This window comes from Castor canadensis, chromosome 18 (assembly GCF_047511655.1).
Source record: "Castor canadensis chromosome 18, mCasCan1.hap1v2, whole genome shotgun sequence".
NCBI classification, from domain to species: domain Eukaryota; kingdom Metazoa; phylum Chordata; class Mammalia; order Rodentia; family Castoridae; genus Castor; species Castor canadensis.
The window spans coordinates 4,047,077-4,062,969 of record NC_133403.1 but is presented as its reverse complement, the minus strand read 5'-3'; the positions used below and the strand labels follow the sequence as shown (position 1 = coordinate 4,062,969).

The following is a 15,893-nucleotide window of genomic DNA, read 5'->3' as shown; positions in this document are numbered from 1 at the left end:
CTTGTTGTTTTAATGATGATATGTCATGGGGTAGTTCTATTTTGATCTTGTCTGTTTGGTGTTCTGGAGGCCTCTTGCATCTGTACAGGAATATCTTCCTCTAGATTTGGGAAATTTTCTGTTATTATTTTATTGAATATATTATGCATTCACTTTGCTTGCACCTCTTCTCTTTCTTCGATGCCCATGATTCTCAAGTTTGGTCTTTTGATGGAGTCGGTGAGTTCTTGCATTTTCTTTTCACAGTTCTTGAGTTGTTTAATTAATAGTTCTTCAGTTTTTCCTTTAATTACCATTTCATCTTCAAGTTCTGAGATTCTGTCTTCTGTTTGTTCTATTCTGCTGGACTGGCCTTCCGTTTTGTTTTGCAATTCTATTTTCTTTTTTCTGAAGTTTTTCATATCCTGGGTTGTTTCCTCTTTAATGTTGTCTATTTTTGTCCTGAATTCATTTATCTGTTTATTAATCGTGTTCTCTGTTTCACTTTGGTGTTTATACAGTACTTCTATGGTTTTCTTTATTTCTTCTTTTGCTTTTTCAAATTCTCTATTTTTGTTGTCTTGGAATTTCTTGAGTGTCTCCTGTACGTTTTGGTTGACCCTATCCAGTATCATCTCTATAAAATTCTCATTGGGTACCTTTAGTATGTCTTCTTTTAAATTATTCTTGCGGGCTTCATTGGGTTCTTTGGCATAGTTCATCTTCGTTTTGTTGGAGTCTGGATCTGAGTATCTATTTTCTTTATTTCCCTCTGGTTCCTGTACTAATTTTTTGCTGTGGGGAAACTGGTTTCCCTGCTTTTTTCTGTCTTCTCATCATTGCCCTTGATATTGTTATTGTCCCTGTACTGTGTGCAATTAAGTATTTTCTGGCTGTAATAATAGCACTAGTGATATTTAGAATGGAAGGGTGAGAGGGGATGGAAAGCAAAGAAGTTAAAGGAAAAGAGAAAAACAAATAATCAAGTAGAAGACAAAACAAAGAAACAAACAAAAAATGTTTCAAAAATATAAACAGGGAGAGACAGTGTACTAAGCAACCGTAAGCTGGAGGTGTCAAAGTTATGCCTTTTCTCGGTGATTATGCCTGCAAAGTGTGTCTCCAGCGTCTCTCCAAGATTTCACTATAGGAGGGTCGCTTTCTGCTTCCTACCTCTAGCCGCCATCTTGGAATTCCCTCTCTCAGGTTGGTCTTGAACTCATAGTTCCTCCAGCCTCAGCCTCCAGAGTTGTTCTGGGATTACAAGTGGAGGCTAGCACACCCAGTGCCTCACTGCAGTTTTGATTTGTGTTTCTGTAATAACTAATGATGTAGTCTTATAGGGTTTTGGTTTTGGTTTTGGTTTTTTGAGGGGGTTTTTAGTTTTGTTTTGCTTTGTGGTGGTACTAGGGTTTGAACTAGTATGCCTCATGCTTGCTAAGCAAGTGCTCTACCACTCGAACCACACTCCCAGTGCTGATACTCTTTCTTATATGCCCACTGACTATTTGTATGACTTTGGAAGACTATCTGTCTATCTCTGTATTAGTGCTGGAGATTGGAGAGTTTAGACTCACAGAGAGCATGAGCCTCTCATACAGAATTTCCATATTCCCATATATATGGACATGTGCAGGTTCCCCTGTTAACGTTGTTAGTATGGCTATAATTCCCAGCCAGTATTGGTAATCTGTTATTAGCCAAAGTCTATAGTTTATTTGGATTGTTTCCTTTTTAAACTGTTGTCTTTTTTCTGTTCCAGGATCTCATTCAGTCCCATGTCTCCTTAGCCTTCTCTAATGTGTGACAGTTTCTCATATTTTCAGTGATCTTAGTATCCTTGAATTTTGAGGAGCACTGGTCAGGTGTATTGCAGACTACTTCCATTGGGATTTGTCTGATTTATCTTGTTTTGCTCTTGATGAGTCTGGGATTAAGGATTTGGGGAAGAAATGACATACTGACAAGTTTATTTTCATCATGTCATATCAAAGATACATACTATCAGCACGAAGCAGTGTTTGTCAGGTTATTCCCCTGTACAGTTATTCGCCTCTTGCCTTTTCATGTATAGTTTGTTTTTTTTTTTTTTTTTTTTGCAATACTAGAGTTTTGAATTCAAGGCCTCAGACTTGCTTGGCCGATACTTTACCACTCAAGCCATGCCCAGAATCCTTAAGAATTCTTTATATAGTCTAAATACCATATAGATGATTTGTAAATATATTCTCCCAGTGAGTAAATTGTCCTTTGAAGCATAAAAGTTTTTATTTTTACCACTTGTGCTTTGGTATTTATCTAAGAAATGACCTAGCCAAAGGTCATAAAGATTTATTATTGTGTTCTGCTCAGTTTTATATTTTACTTGTTACATTTAGGTCTGTGATCCATTTCAAAGATCGTCGTTTGTCATTATTGTTTTTAGTCCAGGCTGATTTAGAACTCACTTTGTAACCCAAGCCCGGCTGTCTAATCCATACCGGCCTGGAACTTGCTTAGCCTCCCACGTGCTAGAATTACATGTATACATCACCACCTGTCATTCAAGTTGATTTTTGTACATGGTATGAGGTAGAGTCCAGGAGCGTGGGGAGGGGTGGGGCATGTAAATAACCAGTTGTCCCAGCAGTAGTGTTGGAAACACTATTCTTTTCCTCATGAATTTTTTGGTATTGTTGTTTTGTGGTGCTGAGGGTCGAACTCAGGGCTTTGGGCTTGCTAGCAGGCATTCTACCACTTGAGCCACTCTGTGAGAATCAACTTAGGTTGGGTCTTTTCTGTTAAAGGATTTAATTAGTAACCACCCCTGTTATAAACGTTAGTCTCAGTAACTCACTTCCCATTTGCTTGCTTCGTGGACTCTGCTTAATATCTTAAAAGTTTCTATTAAGAACAAAGGGTTGTTATCCTCAGCTGCGCAGGAGCAAAAATTCTGCTAGATGCTGTGATTCTGGAGCTAATAACCAAAAACAGTTATTGCTTCCCTGAACATTTAAAAATATTCCTTTGTTCCCAACGCCCCCTCCTAACCTGGCTCCTTTCTAATTAGCCAACCGTAGAATGTGAGCCCAAAACCTGCCCAGTCCAGGGGCAGGAGAGGGACAGCATGGTGTCAGATAAAACCCCTGCAAACTTCCCACCTGGTGTGTGTGCCTCCCAGACTTCCTGGTGTGCACCCTTCTGCAGAAGGAAATTTTGCCTTGCCTGTTGACTTGTGAGTAGTATTGTCTCTCTTGTGACACCCTAGTGTCTTAAAGGTACTTCTAACAACTCTACCAGACTTTGGGTTGGGTTTTTGGTTTTTTGTGTGTGTGTGTGTGGTACTGGGGTTTGAACTCAGGACCTACACCTTGAGCCAATCCACCAGCCCTTTTCTTTTTCGTGATGGGGTTTTTCAAGATAGGGTCTCATGAACTATTTGTCCGGGCTGGCTTTGAACCACGATCCTTCTGATCTCTGCCTCCTGAGTAGCTAGGATTGCAGGCATGAGCCACGGGTGCCCAGCCACTTTGGTTATTTTTGAGATAGGAGCTTGCCTTATACTTAGCTGGCCTGAGCCACAGTTCTCTTATTTACCATTCCTGTGTAGCTGGGATGAGAGGCACATCCCACTATGCCCAACTTCTACTGATCGCAAATCTTTTGCCTGGGCTGTCCTCAAGCCTCAATCCTCCCAATCTCTGCCTCCCAAGTAACTAGGATTGCAGGCCTGAAGTCCTACACCAGGCATGAAGTTCTTCATCCTTTTGTCAAAAATCAGTTGATAGACCATAAATATTAGAGATTATTTCTGGACTCTTGTTGCTCAGCTTTCTGTTACTATAACAAACACCTGAGGCAATCGATTTAAAAAGAGGAAAGGTTCATTGTGGCTTGCAGCTTGCTGAGGTTCTGTCTGTGATCACCCCCATTGCTTTTGGGTCTCTGTTAGGACTGCACGTCCTGGTGGGAATTTGATAGCGTAAAACTGCTTAGCTCATGGTGGCTGGGAAACAGAGAGGAGGAGAAAGAGCCTGGGCTACAATAATCCCTTTTGAAGGTATGCCCCAAGTGACCTCACTTCTCTTACCAGGACTCGCCACCTCAAGGCTCTGCCATCTCAGGAGTACTAACACATGGATGTTTGGAGGATGTTTAAGATTCAGAGTAGATAGAGCACCTGCCTAGTAAGCGGGAGCCCCAGTACCTCAAAAAAAAAAAAAAGTTTATTTCTATCCAATGTTAGTGCCACATTGTTTTGATAATGTACCATTAAAGCAAGTTTTGAAATCAGGAAGTAAAAGTCTATCAACCTTGATCTTTTTCAAGATTGTTTTGGCTATTATATGTCAGTTGAATTTCATACAAATTTAGGGTTAGTTTGTCAGCTTCTTAAAATGTAACTACTTTTAAAACTTTTGACTTATTTTAATTTTTTTTCTTTTTGCAATGCTGAGGATTGAACCCAGGGCCTCATGCATGCTATGTAAGCATTCTACCACTGAGTTACATCGCCAGCATAGATATACTTTTTAAACAAATGGTTATAAATGTAGACTTCTCAGAATTTCAGCTTAGTTCACAGAAGTCTTAAACTTCTAAAATGGTCCATACCTCACAAGATACATGTTTCACTGTCCAGCGTACCTTATACGTGTGTCACCTTCCCTAATCTTCTACCTCTTCATTCAGTCACCGTTCACATATGCCGCCATGGCCAAGGTCATTGTCAGGTACTGACTCCTCAGCAATCACCATGATTTGCTTTCTGACACTAAATTTGGAACAATACAGAGGATGCAAAAGATGACATGCAAATTTGTGAGCTGTTCCTTTTTTTAATGGAAGAAAATAGATTTCATTTGTGTCCTTAAATAAATCCCTTCAGTTTTATGGAAGTATCTTTCTTTTTTTTGGGAGATAGAGTTTCACTGTGGTGCCCTGGGTTCAAGCAGTCCATCTGCCTTAGCCTCCTGAGTAGCCGAGACCACAGGTATGTGCCACTGTGTCGGGTAGAAGTGGTGTGTTAAATAATTGAGAGATAGTATTAACAGAGGTTTTGATTAGAGCTGTTATGCAAGAAGTAGTAAGAGTGGCTAGCACTCATGGAGCATGTGTTCCCTGACACTTGTAAGAGCTTTACATTTACCGATTCATCTCATCTTCATAATAATTTTATGCAGTGTGTACCATCTTTATCCATGTATTACAGATGAAGACCAGGCCTGTGATCCAGTTTTGAAAACTTCATAGTAGGAATAAAATTTCCTCAAACTCTCCTTTAAAGTTCTCTGAAATTTCAAAATATATGTGGTTAAAAATAAGCCAGAAGAACAGGCAGAGTATGGTTTTGCTTTGTAGCTATATACAGCTCTTCCTCCCCTCCCAACCTTATGCTCCATCGCCTGGGAAGTGGGTGCTCCCCCACCTCCTCCCCAAGACTCTTGAGGAAGTGGTAAGTGGGTGCTCCTCAGCAGGTAGGGCTCTGCGGGGAAGTCTAGACTCAGTGCCTTGCACAGAGTTGGTCCACAGTCAGCAGAATGGGTAAAGATTTACAGTGTTCCTCAGCAGATACGGTGAGGGGTACAGCAAGGATGGTGCTGGGGCATATGGCTTAGTGAGTGCTATAAAACCACGTGGAGTCCTACTGAGAAATTCACAGGTACAGTGGCATGGCCTGCTATGATGTGTAAGGCAGGCCAGTTTCACAGCGATGAGTACTGTGTAGGAATGAGAATTTTGAGCCTGCCTTTTGTCAGTGACTGGTGTCTGTGCAGACTTTTGGCATCCACTGTACGTGTACCCATCTAGTATTTGCTGGCTCTCTGCATCTTGGGAGGACTAGGAGCAGAGTGCAGTGGCAGAGCACATCCCTAGAACGCGCTAGTCCCTGCATTTGATGCCCAGCGCCCCAAAAAAGAAGTAATTGATTGTTTTTTTATTTGTTTGTTTTTTGGTAATGTTAGGGATCACACCAGACTTTACACATGTTAGGCAAGCCTTCTACCATTGAACTACATTTCTAGTTCATACTCTGTTTTTGGGGGGAGGGAGGAGGTACTGGGGTTGGAACTCCAGGCCTCATGTTTCCTAAGCAGGCACTCTATTGCTTGAGCCACCAGCCTTTGTTTGTGATGGGTATTTTCAAGTAGGGCCTCCCAAACTATTTGCCTGGACTGGCTTCAAACCATGATCCTTCTGAACTCTGCCTCCTGAGTAGCTTGGATTATAGGCGTAAACGCCCAGCACTTTTTTTTTTTTATACTGTCCACAGTATTTGTTAGTAATTTATCAAGAGAAACTGTTTTGTGTATTCTGTAGCCCAGGTATTCATGTTTTATAATTTAGGGATACAGGTCCATTACAAAGTTCTGTGGAACTTAATCCAAAGAAATTTTTATAGGAAGCCGCAACCCCCAGAGAGACAGTGAATGCTCTAACAGTAGGAATCTGCAGACACTTGGCCAGAGATCCTGCATCTGAGATTTTGGCAATACACTGGAAGCCATGGTGGTAACTGTCCTTCATGCTGACGTCCTTCCTGGCTGCTGGAGAAATGGATGGCCTCTAAGTATTTCTAAGTGCTGCTCCAAGCTAGATAACATGGAGTGATTCTCAGGTCTAGTAAAATAAGAAAATTAAAGAAAGCTAAGATATCTTTCCTTTATATGGCAGGTACTGTACTGTACCAGGTAGTGTTTTATGTGTATTGTGTAATTTAATCCTCACTATAGCAGTAAGGTAAGTGTACTTACCACACTTTTCACAAAGGAGGAAACTGAGACTCAGATAGGTAAGTATCCCAGAGTCAAGGGGATTCAGAGTTGCTCGTAGCACATTCATTCTCTCTCTCTTACTCTCTCTCTCTCTCTCTCTCTCTCTCTCTCTCTCTCTCTTTCAGTAATTGCTGCTTGTTACCTATTGGGAAGTGGATAGAGGAGCCCTAGAAACTATTGATAACATTTGCTTATTGATAACATCTGCTGATATGACCTAACTGCATTCATTCATTCATTCCACAAATATTTATGAGTTTTGTTAGATACCACACATTATATTGGACAGTAGGGATGAAGAGAGAATAAAACCAGTAAGGTCCTGTTCCTGCCAGAATTAGATCTTTAGATTGCTTTGCGTTAAGTCTGTTTAGTGCAGTATCCTGTTATATGCACACCCAACACACACACACACATATGTATGTGTATAGCTTTGGACTTATTTTCTAATAGGGAAAGGAGATGAAAATACTTGTGTGTGTAGATTAACACATTTGGGGAGCTGCTTTATACTGCATCCTAAATCTACGGTTTCAGAGAAACTGTAGTAAAACTCCTTAATGAATTGCATTTACATTCTGCTAATAAAGATTTTTTTGTTTGCTACTAATGCTTTATGATGGCAGTTTTCAAACTTACTCAAAAATAAAGCATGTACTAAATTTCCACATGCCTGTCACTCAGCTTCAGTAATTATCAGCTAAATCTTGTAGAAAGGTAATTATTGCACATAATTGGGTTCAAGACTATTCAGCTTACAGATTAATCTCTCTTATATATAGTTCTGTGTGTAACTTCTTTTTCAAAGAATAATTTTTTTTGGTGGGACTGGGTTTTGAACTCAGGACTTCGCACTTGCAAAGCAGGTGCTCTGCCTCTTGAGCCACACCTCCAGTCCATTTTGCTCTGTTTATTTTTGGAGATGGGATCTCACGAAGTTACTTGCCCGGGCTTGTCTTGAACCGCAGTACTCCTGATCTCAGCCTCCCAAGTAGGTAGGATTACAACAAGCATGAGCCACCAGCACCCAGATTTCAAAGAATAATTTTATTTATGATATATCTAAGTTCAAGTCTTAAATGGTCTTCTAATATTGTAATCTACTCTGTTAGCGTTTTGAATTGGAAACTTCTTAAGACTCTAAATTAGGTGTGTGACTCCATGTTCATCTATTAATGACAAGTAACATTTAAAGAAAGGGAGTTTTTCAAAATGCCCACTTCTGTCAGGTAAAGTTTTGGCTACTTAACAGTTTTGCAGAGAAGATCAAAATCAACAGGATGGCACACTAACTTTGTGATTCTCTTTTTGAGTTGGTTTTGTTGTTGTTGTCATTGGTTGCATGATGAAATTGACGAAGGTAGAGCGGAATTTTTTTATGATTGCATACTGATTTGGATTTGTTTCTCTTGTGTAGAAGGAAATGTACAGATTACAACAGAAACTCTGCCAGAATCCACTGAAGATGCACAGGGCATGAAGGTGAATGGAACCAAGATGGATAATAACGAAGGACACAAGACTGGCACTGTGAGCAACGGTTTCTCAGCCAGGTGCAACAAACCCCCAGGAGTACACAAAATCATGACCAGTGGTGAGGTTTCAGAAGCCGAAACTTCAGTTACCTCAGAGCCTTTAAGCTCTGTGGACCCTGGATTAACAGAAGCGACTTCTGAAGAAAAAGAATGTGCAGAATTAAAAACTTGTCCCTCTTGGCTGTCATTATTACCAGGAAACAGTGCCATTTCCAAAATTGACAATGGGAAGAAAGAGTTGTGTAAATTAACCCTTGTGTGTGAAGCAGATGACAATCACCAAGCGATCCTCAGCCACCACAGTGAGAAACACAGTTCTGCGCCCGACAGACCCACACCTACTGGAAATGTAGATGCTATAAAACCCTTGGAAGAAAATCCTGGAATTTCATATTTCACACCACATTTGTCTGTTCCAGAATCCCAAACATCATCCTTAGGAAAATGTGGATTTGAAACTGATGGTTTGCTAAAGGGATCTGCTGAAAAGACGGACAATTCCCATTTTGATGAGGATGTTCAACACAAGAACTTGGCTTGTGGAGAAGAAAGTAAAAAACAGCCTTTGAATCCCAGAGGTGACAGAGAGGAACTCTTCTGTACTAATGCCAGACAACCAGAAAAGGATGTCAGTGGTCATTGTTCTGGTGAAAAAGAGATTGCTGATTCCCCAAAAGAAAACATCCAGAGTAACTATTGTATCCAAGGCAGTAGCCATACAGAAAGCTCTAGTTCTTTAATGCCCAATTCTTTTACTAAAGCCACAGAAATGTTTAAAAAAAATGATTTGAAAATCACTTTAGACATTCGAGGTAACTTAGTAAACCCTGAGGTCCATAGAGGAACTGTCACTAATGTGTGCCATGTAGGTAGACGTTCTGAGGAAAGTGATTTTTCCTCTTCAGAGCAGACTGAAGAGCCAAAACACACAACCACTATGGAGCACAAAATATTAAGTGAAAATTTTTCCTTAGTCAGTGCCCAGGGAAACCTGGAGGATGAGACCCAGTTAAACGAAGCAACACGTAAAGATTGTCTGTCTAAAAGAAAATCCCTTGTGAGTTTAATGCCAGAAAATCAGATAAGTTCTATACTTAATGAAGTATTAAAACCCAAGAAAGATATTGCTCAATTACCACTATCTCCAGAATTGGATTTCAGACCTGGGTCAGAAAAAGCTATACAGACTTCACATGAAAGTACTTCAAATTTAGATGAACAGAGTGTTGCCCAGGAGATGAGTGAGCTTTCTTGTGCAGAAGAACTGGTTATAAACAAAGTAGGATACGAATGTGTTTTAAATCAACAAGTGTCCCTTAATTCTCAAGATCACATGACATTGTCAGCTAACTCCCTACTAAATACAAACGGAGGGATGCCTTTAGCATCAAGCAAAGATGCCCAACACAGCCACCACCCGCCTTTAGAGAATGGAGCAGATGTCATTGCTGGTTCTCAAACCATTCTTATTAAGACAAAAACAAAAGACATCTCTCCACAAGGTGGCAAAACCTGTGGTGCCTCTTCAGACAGCCCCACCTTAAATACCAAACCAGGAAACCTAGAAGGAAAAAAAGAAATGGCTGATCCAGAAACAGAAGATCAACATTCTGGGTTCCTTTCAAGCAGAAAAGAAGCAGCTGGCTTTCCTCAGGAGGTTTCTGTCACAGAATGTAAAAACGCTCAATCTCAGGGTATCTCCAGCTGTCACTGTGTAAGGAAAAATGCACTACAAGAGAATATGTGTTCTGCATGTGCTGCTTTAACGCCTAGCAAAATCGTCCTGAAAGTTAACTCTGTAGTAATAAAATGTGAAAATGCACTTCAGCATAGCGATCACCACTCCCAGGGAGTAGAGGACTCTGCAGAAAGTAGCACCCGTAAAGAGAAGAGTGAACTTGCTGGAAGAGAAACTCAAGACCAGCTTCTAGGACCTAAGATCAGAAATGAAACAGCACGTGTGTCAGATAGTGGAGCTTCCAACACAACCACTCACACCACCAGTCACATCCAACCCTGTGGGGAAGGGATAGATGGAAAGGAACCAGAATTGCCCAAAGAAAATGTGTCTTGTAAATACAGTATCTCTGATTGTGTGAAAGAACTAAACCAGACTGTAAACATTCCAAGTCCTGAAAGGTTTTTGGACCAGTCTCCTACTCTTACGTTCTCCAGTTTTAAAAACATGAACCAAGGAGTTGAAACTCTTGGTAAGAATGCAGATGAAGTCCTTCACTGCCAGAGCAACCAGAACAGCCCAGATGAATGCAGAAGTGAAGGTAAACCAGCTGAGGAGGTCCTGGATAGTGACCAGAGCGAGGCCATCAGAGAGCTTAACAGAGAGGTAGGCCATATTGAAAAGGAACTGCTGGTCAGTTCAGGTAATGATAACCCACTGCCTTCCGGTAGTCCAAACAAAGACTTCAAGGGAACCTTTGAAAATGTTTCTGGTTCTGAAGAGTCTATAGAGGGTATGGAAGACATGGTCCATCCAGATTGTAGTGAAAAGCCTGCAAAAAGTGTGCTGGACGTGAAAACATCTAGGACACTTGGTAGTGCTGCAAGGCAAGGTAGACTGGCATTCCACAGAACCCCACGGAATACCTCATCTCAGAGAGGAGAACTGAATACTGTACCTACAGGAACAACTGGCAAGGACTCAGATTGCCCAAACACTGCAGCTTCTGCAGGGCAGAAAGCATGTAGACCTTTAAAAGACTGTGCAGTGGAAGAGCATCCAGACCCTTCCATAGGCCAGGTGGAAGAGATGGAGTCTGTTGCAGATCATGAACCAAATACAGCAATACTGGATAGAGCAGTGAGCATGTCTTTAAACTGCATTCACCGTGAACGTCAAGGTAGAGGAGGAGTTCTGAGAGAAACCCAAGGAATGACTGAAGGATCAAGACTAGAAGGAGATTCTGAGTTTGACAAGGAAGAAAACCTTGGGATAGCCTCAAAAGACTTGATGTCTTCTAGGTGCCAAGATGAGAACGCTAGTCTCTCACAGCACCTGAAGTCCATTGAGATAATGCTTTTGTGTCTGTCTTCTCAAAAAAATTCAACTGATAGTGATAGTGAAGAAACTGACCTGGAAAATGTCTTTAAACCTAAAGCTGGTGAAGTGCTTTGTGGAAACATAAAGGATTGCACAGTCCTGCCTGAGATGACGGAAGCAGTCCCAAGGGATAAAGGAGATGCCACACACATCGGTGTGGAGAAGCATGCTTGCAGAGCCTGTCACCCTCTCGAGAATCCCACTGGTAGACACTTGCCTTTGACAGTGGAACCCACAACTAAAATGAATGGAGGAGAAACTGAAGAACTTTACCGCCAAGAACCATTGGGTTGCTTAACTGCTGGGGAGGAATCTGAGGAGAGCAATACCAGAGAAGGTCATGATGGCAATAGCTTGCACAAAGTTTCTCAGACCAACCTGAAATGCCAGAGGACGTGTGATAATACTGAAAAACAACAAAGCCAGAGGGTTTTAGAGGATATATTGCCAAAGGAAGAGAAACATATACATCAAAAAGGAGCAGAAGTCATACTGGAACAGAGTACATCCAATACGTTGTCAGATGTGGTGCAAAATAAGAACCAGCCCAACCCTGACAAAGATGGATCCACCATGAAGAAAGGAGTCACTCTAGCAAAGCCAGTCAAGGGCAACACAGCTGGACAGTTTCAGAAGTTAGAAGACCCAGAGGAGGAAAGCTTACGTCATCCATTGAAGAAGGACATTGGGTTGTGTACAGGTCCTTGTCTTCCCAGTGCCCCCTGGAAACAGCAAGACCCCCACTCCACTGGTTGTGATCAAAAATGTGGTGCCTTTGTGAATACTTCCTGTCAGAAAGGAATGCTTCCCTTAAAGAAGCAGCCCCATCGAACGTGCAAGAGAGTTTCCTGTCAGGAGCCAGTCAGTGTGGGGAGAAAAAGAAGTAAAATCAGGAATTCTGCTTTCGGAAAGAGTTCCTTTGATCCCATCCCCACCAGAGCACACAGACTTCTTAGCTCCTGTGTCGTGCCTGCGCCCACACGATTAGAACCCGAAACAGTACCTGTGAGGACCTTGCTTAGCCACGTACCAAAGCAGAGGGCTGCTCTGTGCCATCCCTTGAGGAGCCTGAGTTTTAGGAAGCCTACCAAAGAATCAGCCTTACTACACAAGCTGTCCATACTTGCCTCCAAACTAGCCCCATCCGCAAAGACCCAGAAACTCAGATACCGGCGGTGTTCCTCGGTACTGCTTCCCGTGGCTAAAAGCTACAAGCGGCCCAGATATAAAAGGCTCCTAGATGGATTTTCGTATAATGCAATGCAGCTGAATCCGTATTTGGCAGCTAGTAGATGGGATAAGAAGCCTAACGGTAAACCCTGGGCACTTTATTCTCTTGAAGCCAGCAAAATGAGCTTCACAGATTTAAGCAACAAGATGCCGTCACTGCTGTTTGGTTCCGAAATCTTCCCAGTTTCTTTTAACGTGAAGTCTGCCTCTAATTGTATGACTGAGCCCTCAAAGACTTTTCCTGAGCACTGCGCTCCAGTGAGGCTTGCCTTAGGGGAGGCCCCCCAGAGCCCGTCTCAACCTCCCAAGTGGACCTTTTCTTTCTTTTTGTCCCACGGTTGCCCGGGGATGGCCACATTCAGGGAAGACACTGGCCTCCACAGTCAGGCACACACTCAGGCTTCTCTACAGACTCCAGCTCCTCTCCAAGACTGTGGAGGCACTGCCATAGTCCACACCAGAGCAGACTGCTCTGCCCTTGGCCTTCACACACTTCTAGCACTTTGTTCCCCTGGATGTTACCGAATCTGGACAAAACAACGGAGCTTCTCCAATCACATGCCTACTGTGCAGAGGCTCTTCATGACCCAGTTTACACAGGGCCTCAAAGGGTTAAGGTCTCCAGCTTCCATAGCCAGCAAGGTCTTCTGTTCTCTGCCCTACTCAGTGGGCAGAGTGTTGTCCATTTGGAGCCAGCACGGGCCTTCCTCGTCCTGCTGCTCCTTCGAGATCTCTGCTCTTCATTACGCTCAGAGCAAGCAGCAGCCAAGTCTGGGCACCACAAACAGGTAAACTCTCCTGCTCTTTGCATATGTCCTGTGTTTGCTTCCTGTCACTGGGGAGAGGAGAGGGACACTGCTGAACACGCAAGGACATTTGGAGGCCCCCTTGTGTTTGCACTTGCTTTTTTACCTTGTGAGATCTCTGCTAAGAAAGTGCGACAGTAATTCTTGAGAATGGAGGCTCCTAATTTGCCCACAGATTGTTTTGTACTATTCTTTTTCCTTTTTTATTCTTCACACCATCAAGTTGCTTGAATCTCTCCTTTTTTTGTTTGTTTAACTTTTTTTGCAGTACTGGATTGTGAGCTCAGAGCCTTACACTTGCTAGACAACAGCTTTACCACTTGAACCATGCCAGCCTGAATGTCCTCTTTCTTTTCTTTACTTCTTTTCTTTCCTCTCCTCTTTCCCCTTCCCAGCCCTCCCCTCTCTTCTCCTCGTTCTGTTTGGTGGTATTGGTGTTTGAACTCAGGGCCTCACACTGCTAAGCAGGCACTCTGCCATGTGAGCCTCTCCATTAGTTTGTGTGTGTGTGTGTGTGTGTGTGTGTGTGTGTGTGTACACACCTTTCGTGTGCGTGCGTGCGTGCACACTGGGTTCTGAACCTGGGGCCTAACGGGTTCGTTCCTGAGTGTGGTGTCCAGGGAGTTGCTCATTTCATTTCACCCTGTGAAGGTGTAACCCTTTGGCCCTTCTTTTTTTTTCCCAGAACTCTTTCCTACCTGACTTTTCCACTTCCTTCTGTACAATATTTTGTACCTTTCTATTTTATTTTATTTAAATTCAAGAGGAAGGTGAGGGAGTGGGGTTTATAGGGACATTTTCTTCTCATTGGTTCTAAAACTGCCTTAACATTGTGTGCCTGGGCTCAGATAGTTTACTGTCTTTCTAAAGGCACTTAAAAGTGTTTACCGCAAAATAATGTTTAGTTTTGTTTCCAAAGACTGTTCTCATTCTGTCTCTCTCTCTCTCTCTCTCTTTCTCTCTTTTAAAGATCTCTCTCTCTGTCTGTTGATGTTTTTGTTGTTATTGTTTTATCACGTTTTGGTTTTGGTTTGGTTTTTTTGGAGAGGATTTGTCTTGTTGCTGTTTGTTTGGTTTTTTTTGGTTGGTTGGTTGGTTGGTTGGTTTTTGTGGGACTAGGGTTTGAAATTTGGGCTTTGCACTTGCAAAAATGGGTGTTTGCAAAGCAGATGCTCTACCCCTTGAACCAAAATGGACTTCCAGTCCATTTTGCTCTAGTTATTTTTGGAGATGGGGTCTTCAACTATTTGCCCAGGCTAGCCTCAAACTATGATCCTACTAATCTCAGCTTCCCAAGTAGCTAGGATTACAGGCATTAGCCACCAGTGCCTTGTGGTGGTTTGTTTTTGTTTTTCTGAGGCGGGGTCTTGCTGTGCAGCCCAGGCTGACTTTAAACGCATAATCCTCCTGGCTTTGGCCTCCAGAATGCTGGAATTACAGGTGTATGCCATACCTGTCAGATTTTCTCCCTTGAACCTTATTCTCCAGCACTCTATAGTACGGGTTGGATAGGCATCTCTTTTTTTTTGCCCTTTTTATGGATACTGAGACAGAGCCACATGAAGGCGTCCTTCTTACCTTCTTTCTTTCCTTTCTTTTTCTCTCATTGTTTCTTTGTCTCCCTCTGTTCCCCAGGCTGGTCTCATACTCTGGTTCAAGTAATCCTCCCACCTCAGCCTCCCACGTAGTCAGAACTAAGGTATGTGCCATCACTTCCAGCACAGGAGTGCTTTTTTCTAAGCCCCATTCCAGCTGCTTAGGGTTTCCACTGAACTAGAACTGGGGCTGGAGGAGTGGCTGAAGTGGTAGAGCATCTGCCTCATAAATGTGAGGCCCCGAGTTCAAGTTCCAGTACCACCCAAAAGAAAAAAAAAATCACTAGAACTAGAACCAAGGACTTCTGTTTGCTGATTTGGTCAGCTCTTATTCCAGTGATCCACTCCACCTCTCCTTCCTTTTATCAGTATTCCTCAGGGGAACCCTGACTTTGCACTAACCATTATCCTAGAAACCTGAATGAACTGTTTTTTCTGGCTGTTAAATAAATTCCTCTTATTTCTGAGGAGATAAGTTGTATGGTCATCACACAGATGCCTTGTTAATGAAAGTGTCATGTTCTAAAGTCAGTAGAATCTGGGGCTAGTTTTACTTTGGGAGACACAAAAAGTTGTCTAACACTGCATATGAATGTATCTGTGATTAGTACATAAAATCCTAATAAAGCAATACTGTTAAAAGTTTTCTTCTACATAACCATGTGTTATGTGCACTTTAAGCACATTCATGTTTCCATATATTTTTGTAAGGTTGTACAAAATGGCAAATTTTATTTTAACAATTAATGCATACCTAAGTAGTGCAAGTTATTTATTTTTTTGTTTAAATTTTTAAAGAAATCTTTTGCATGTACTCTTGCAGGTGATTTTAAGTTAACCACAATACATCAGCCCACTTCTATTCCAGTGATGGGCACATAGTATCCGTCTCATGGCTGGAGCTGTTCATCTTTCCTGGTACTTCTACATGCTGA

General features: G+C 42.2%; 1 protein-coding gene across 4 annotated transcripts in view; it reads left to right on the top strand.

Moving 5' to 3' along the window:
• Window positions 1-15,893, top strand: part of Prr14l (proline rich 14 like) — a 77,029-nt gene that overhangs the window by 26,253 nt on the left and 34,883 nt on the right. For all 4 annotated transcript variants that reach the window (XM_074060930.1, XM_074060929.1, XM_074060928.1 and 1 more), the window contains one exon: window positions 8,152-13,345. In XM_074060930.1, the coding sequence (XP_073917031.1) occupies window positions 8,211-13,345 (5,135 nt within the window). In that variant the 5' untranslated portion in view covers window positions 8,152-8,210. The remainder of the gene's footprint in view (window positions 1-8,151; window positions 13,346-15,893) is intronic.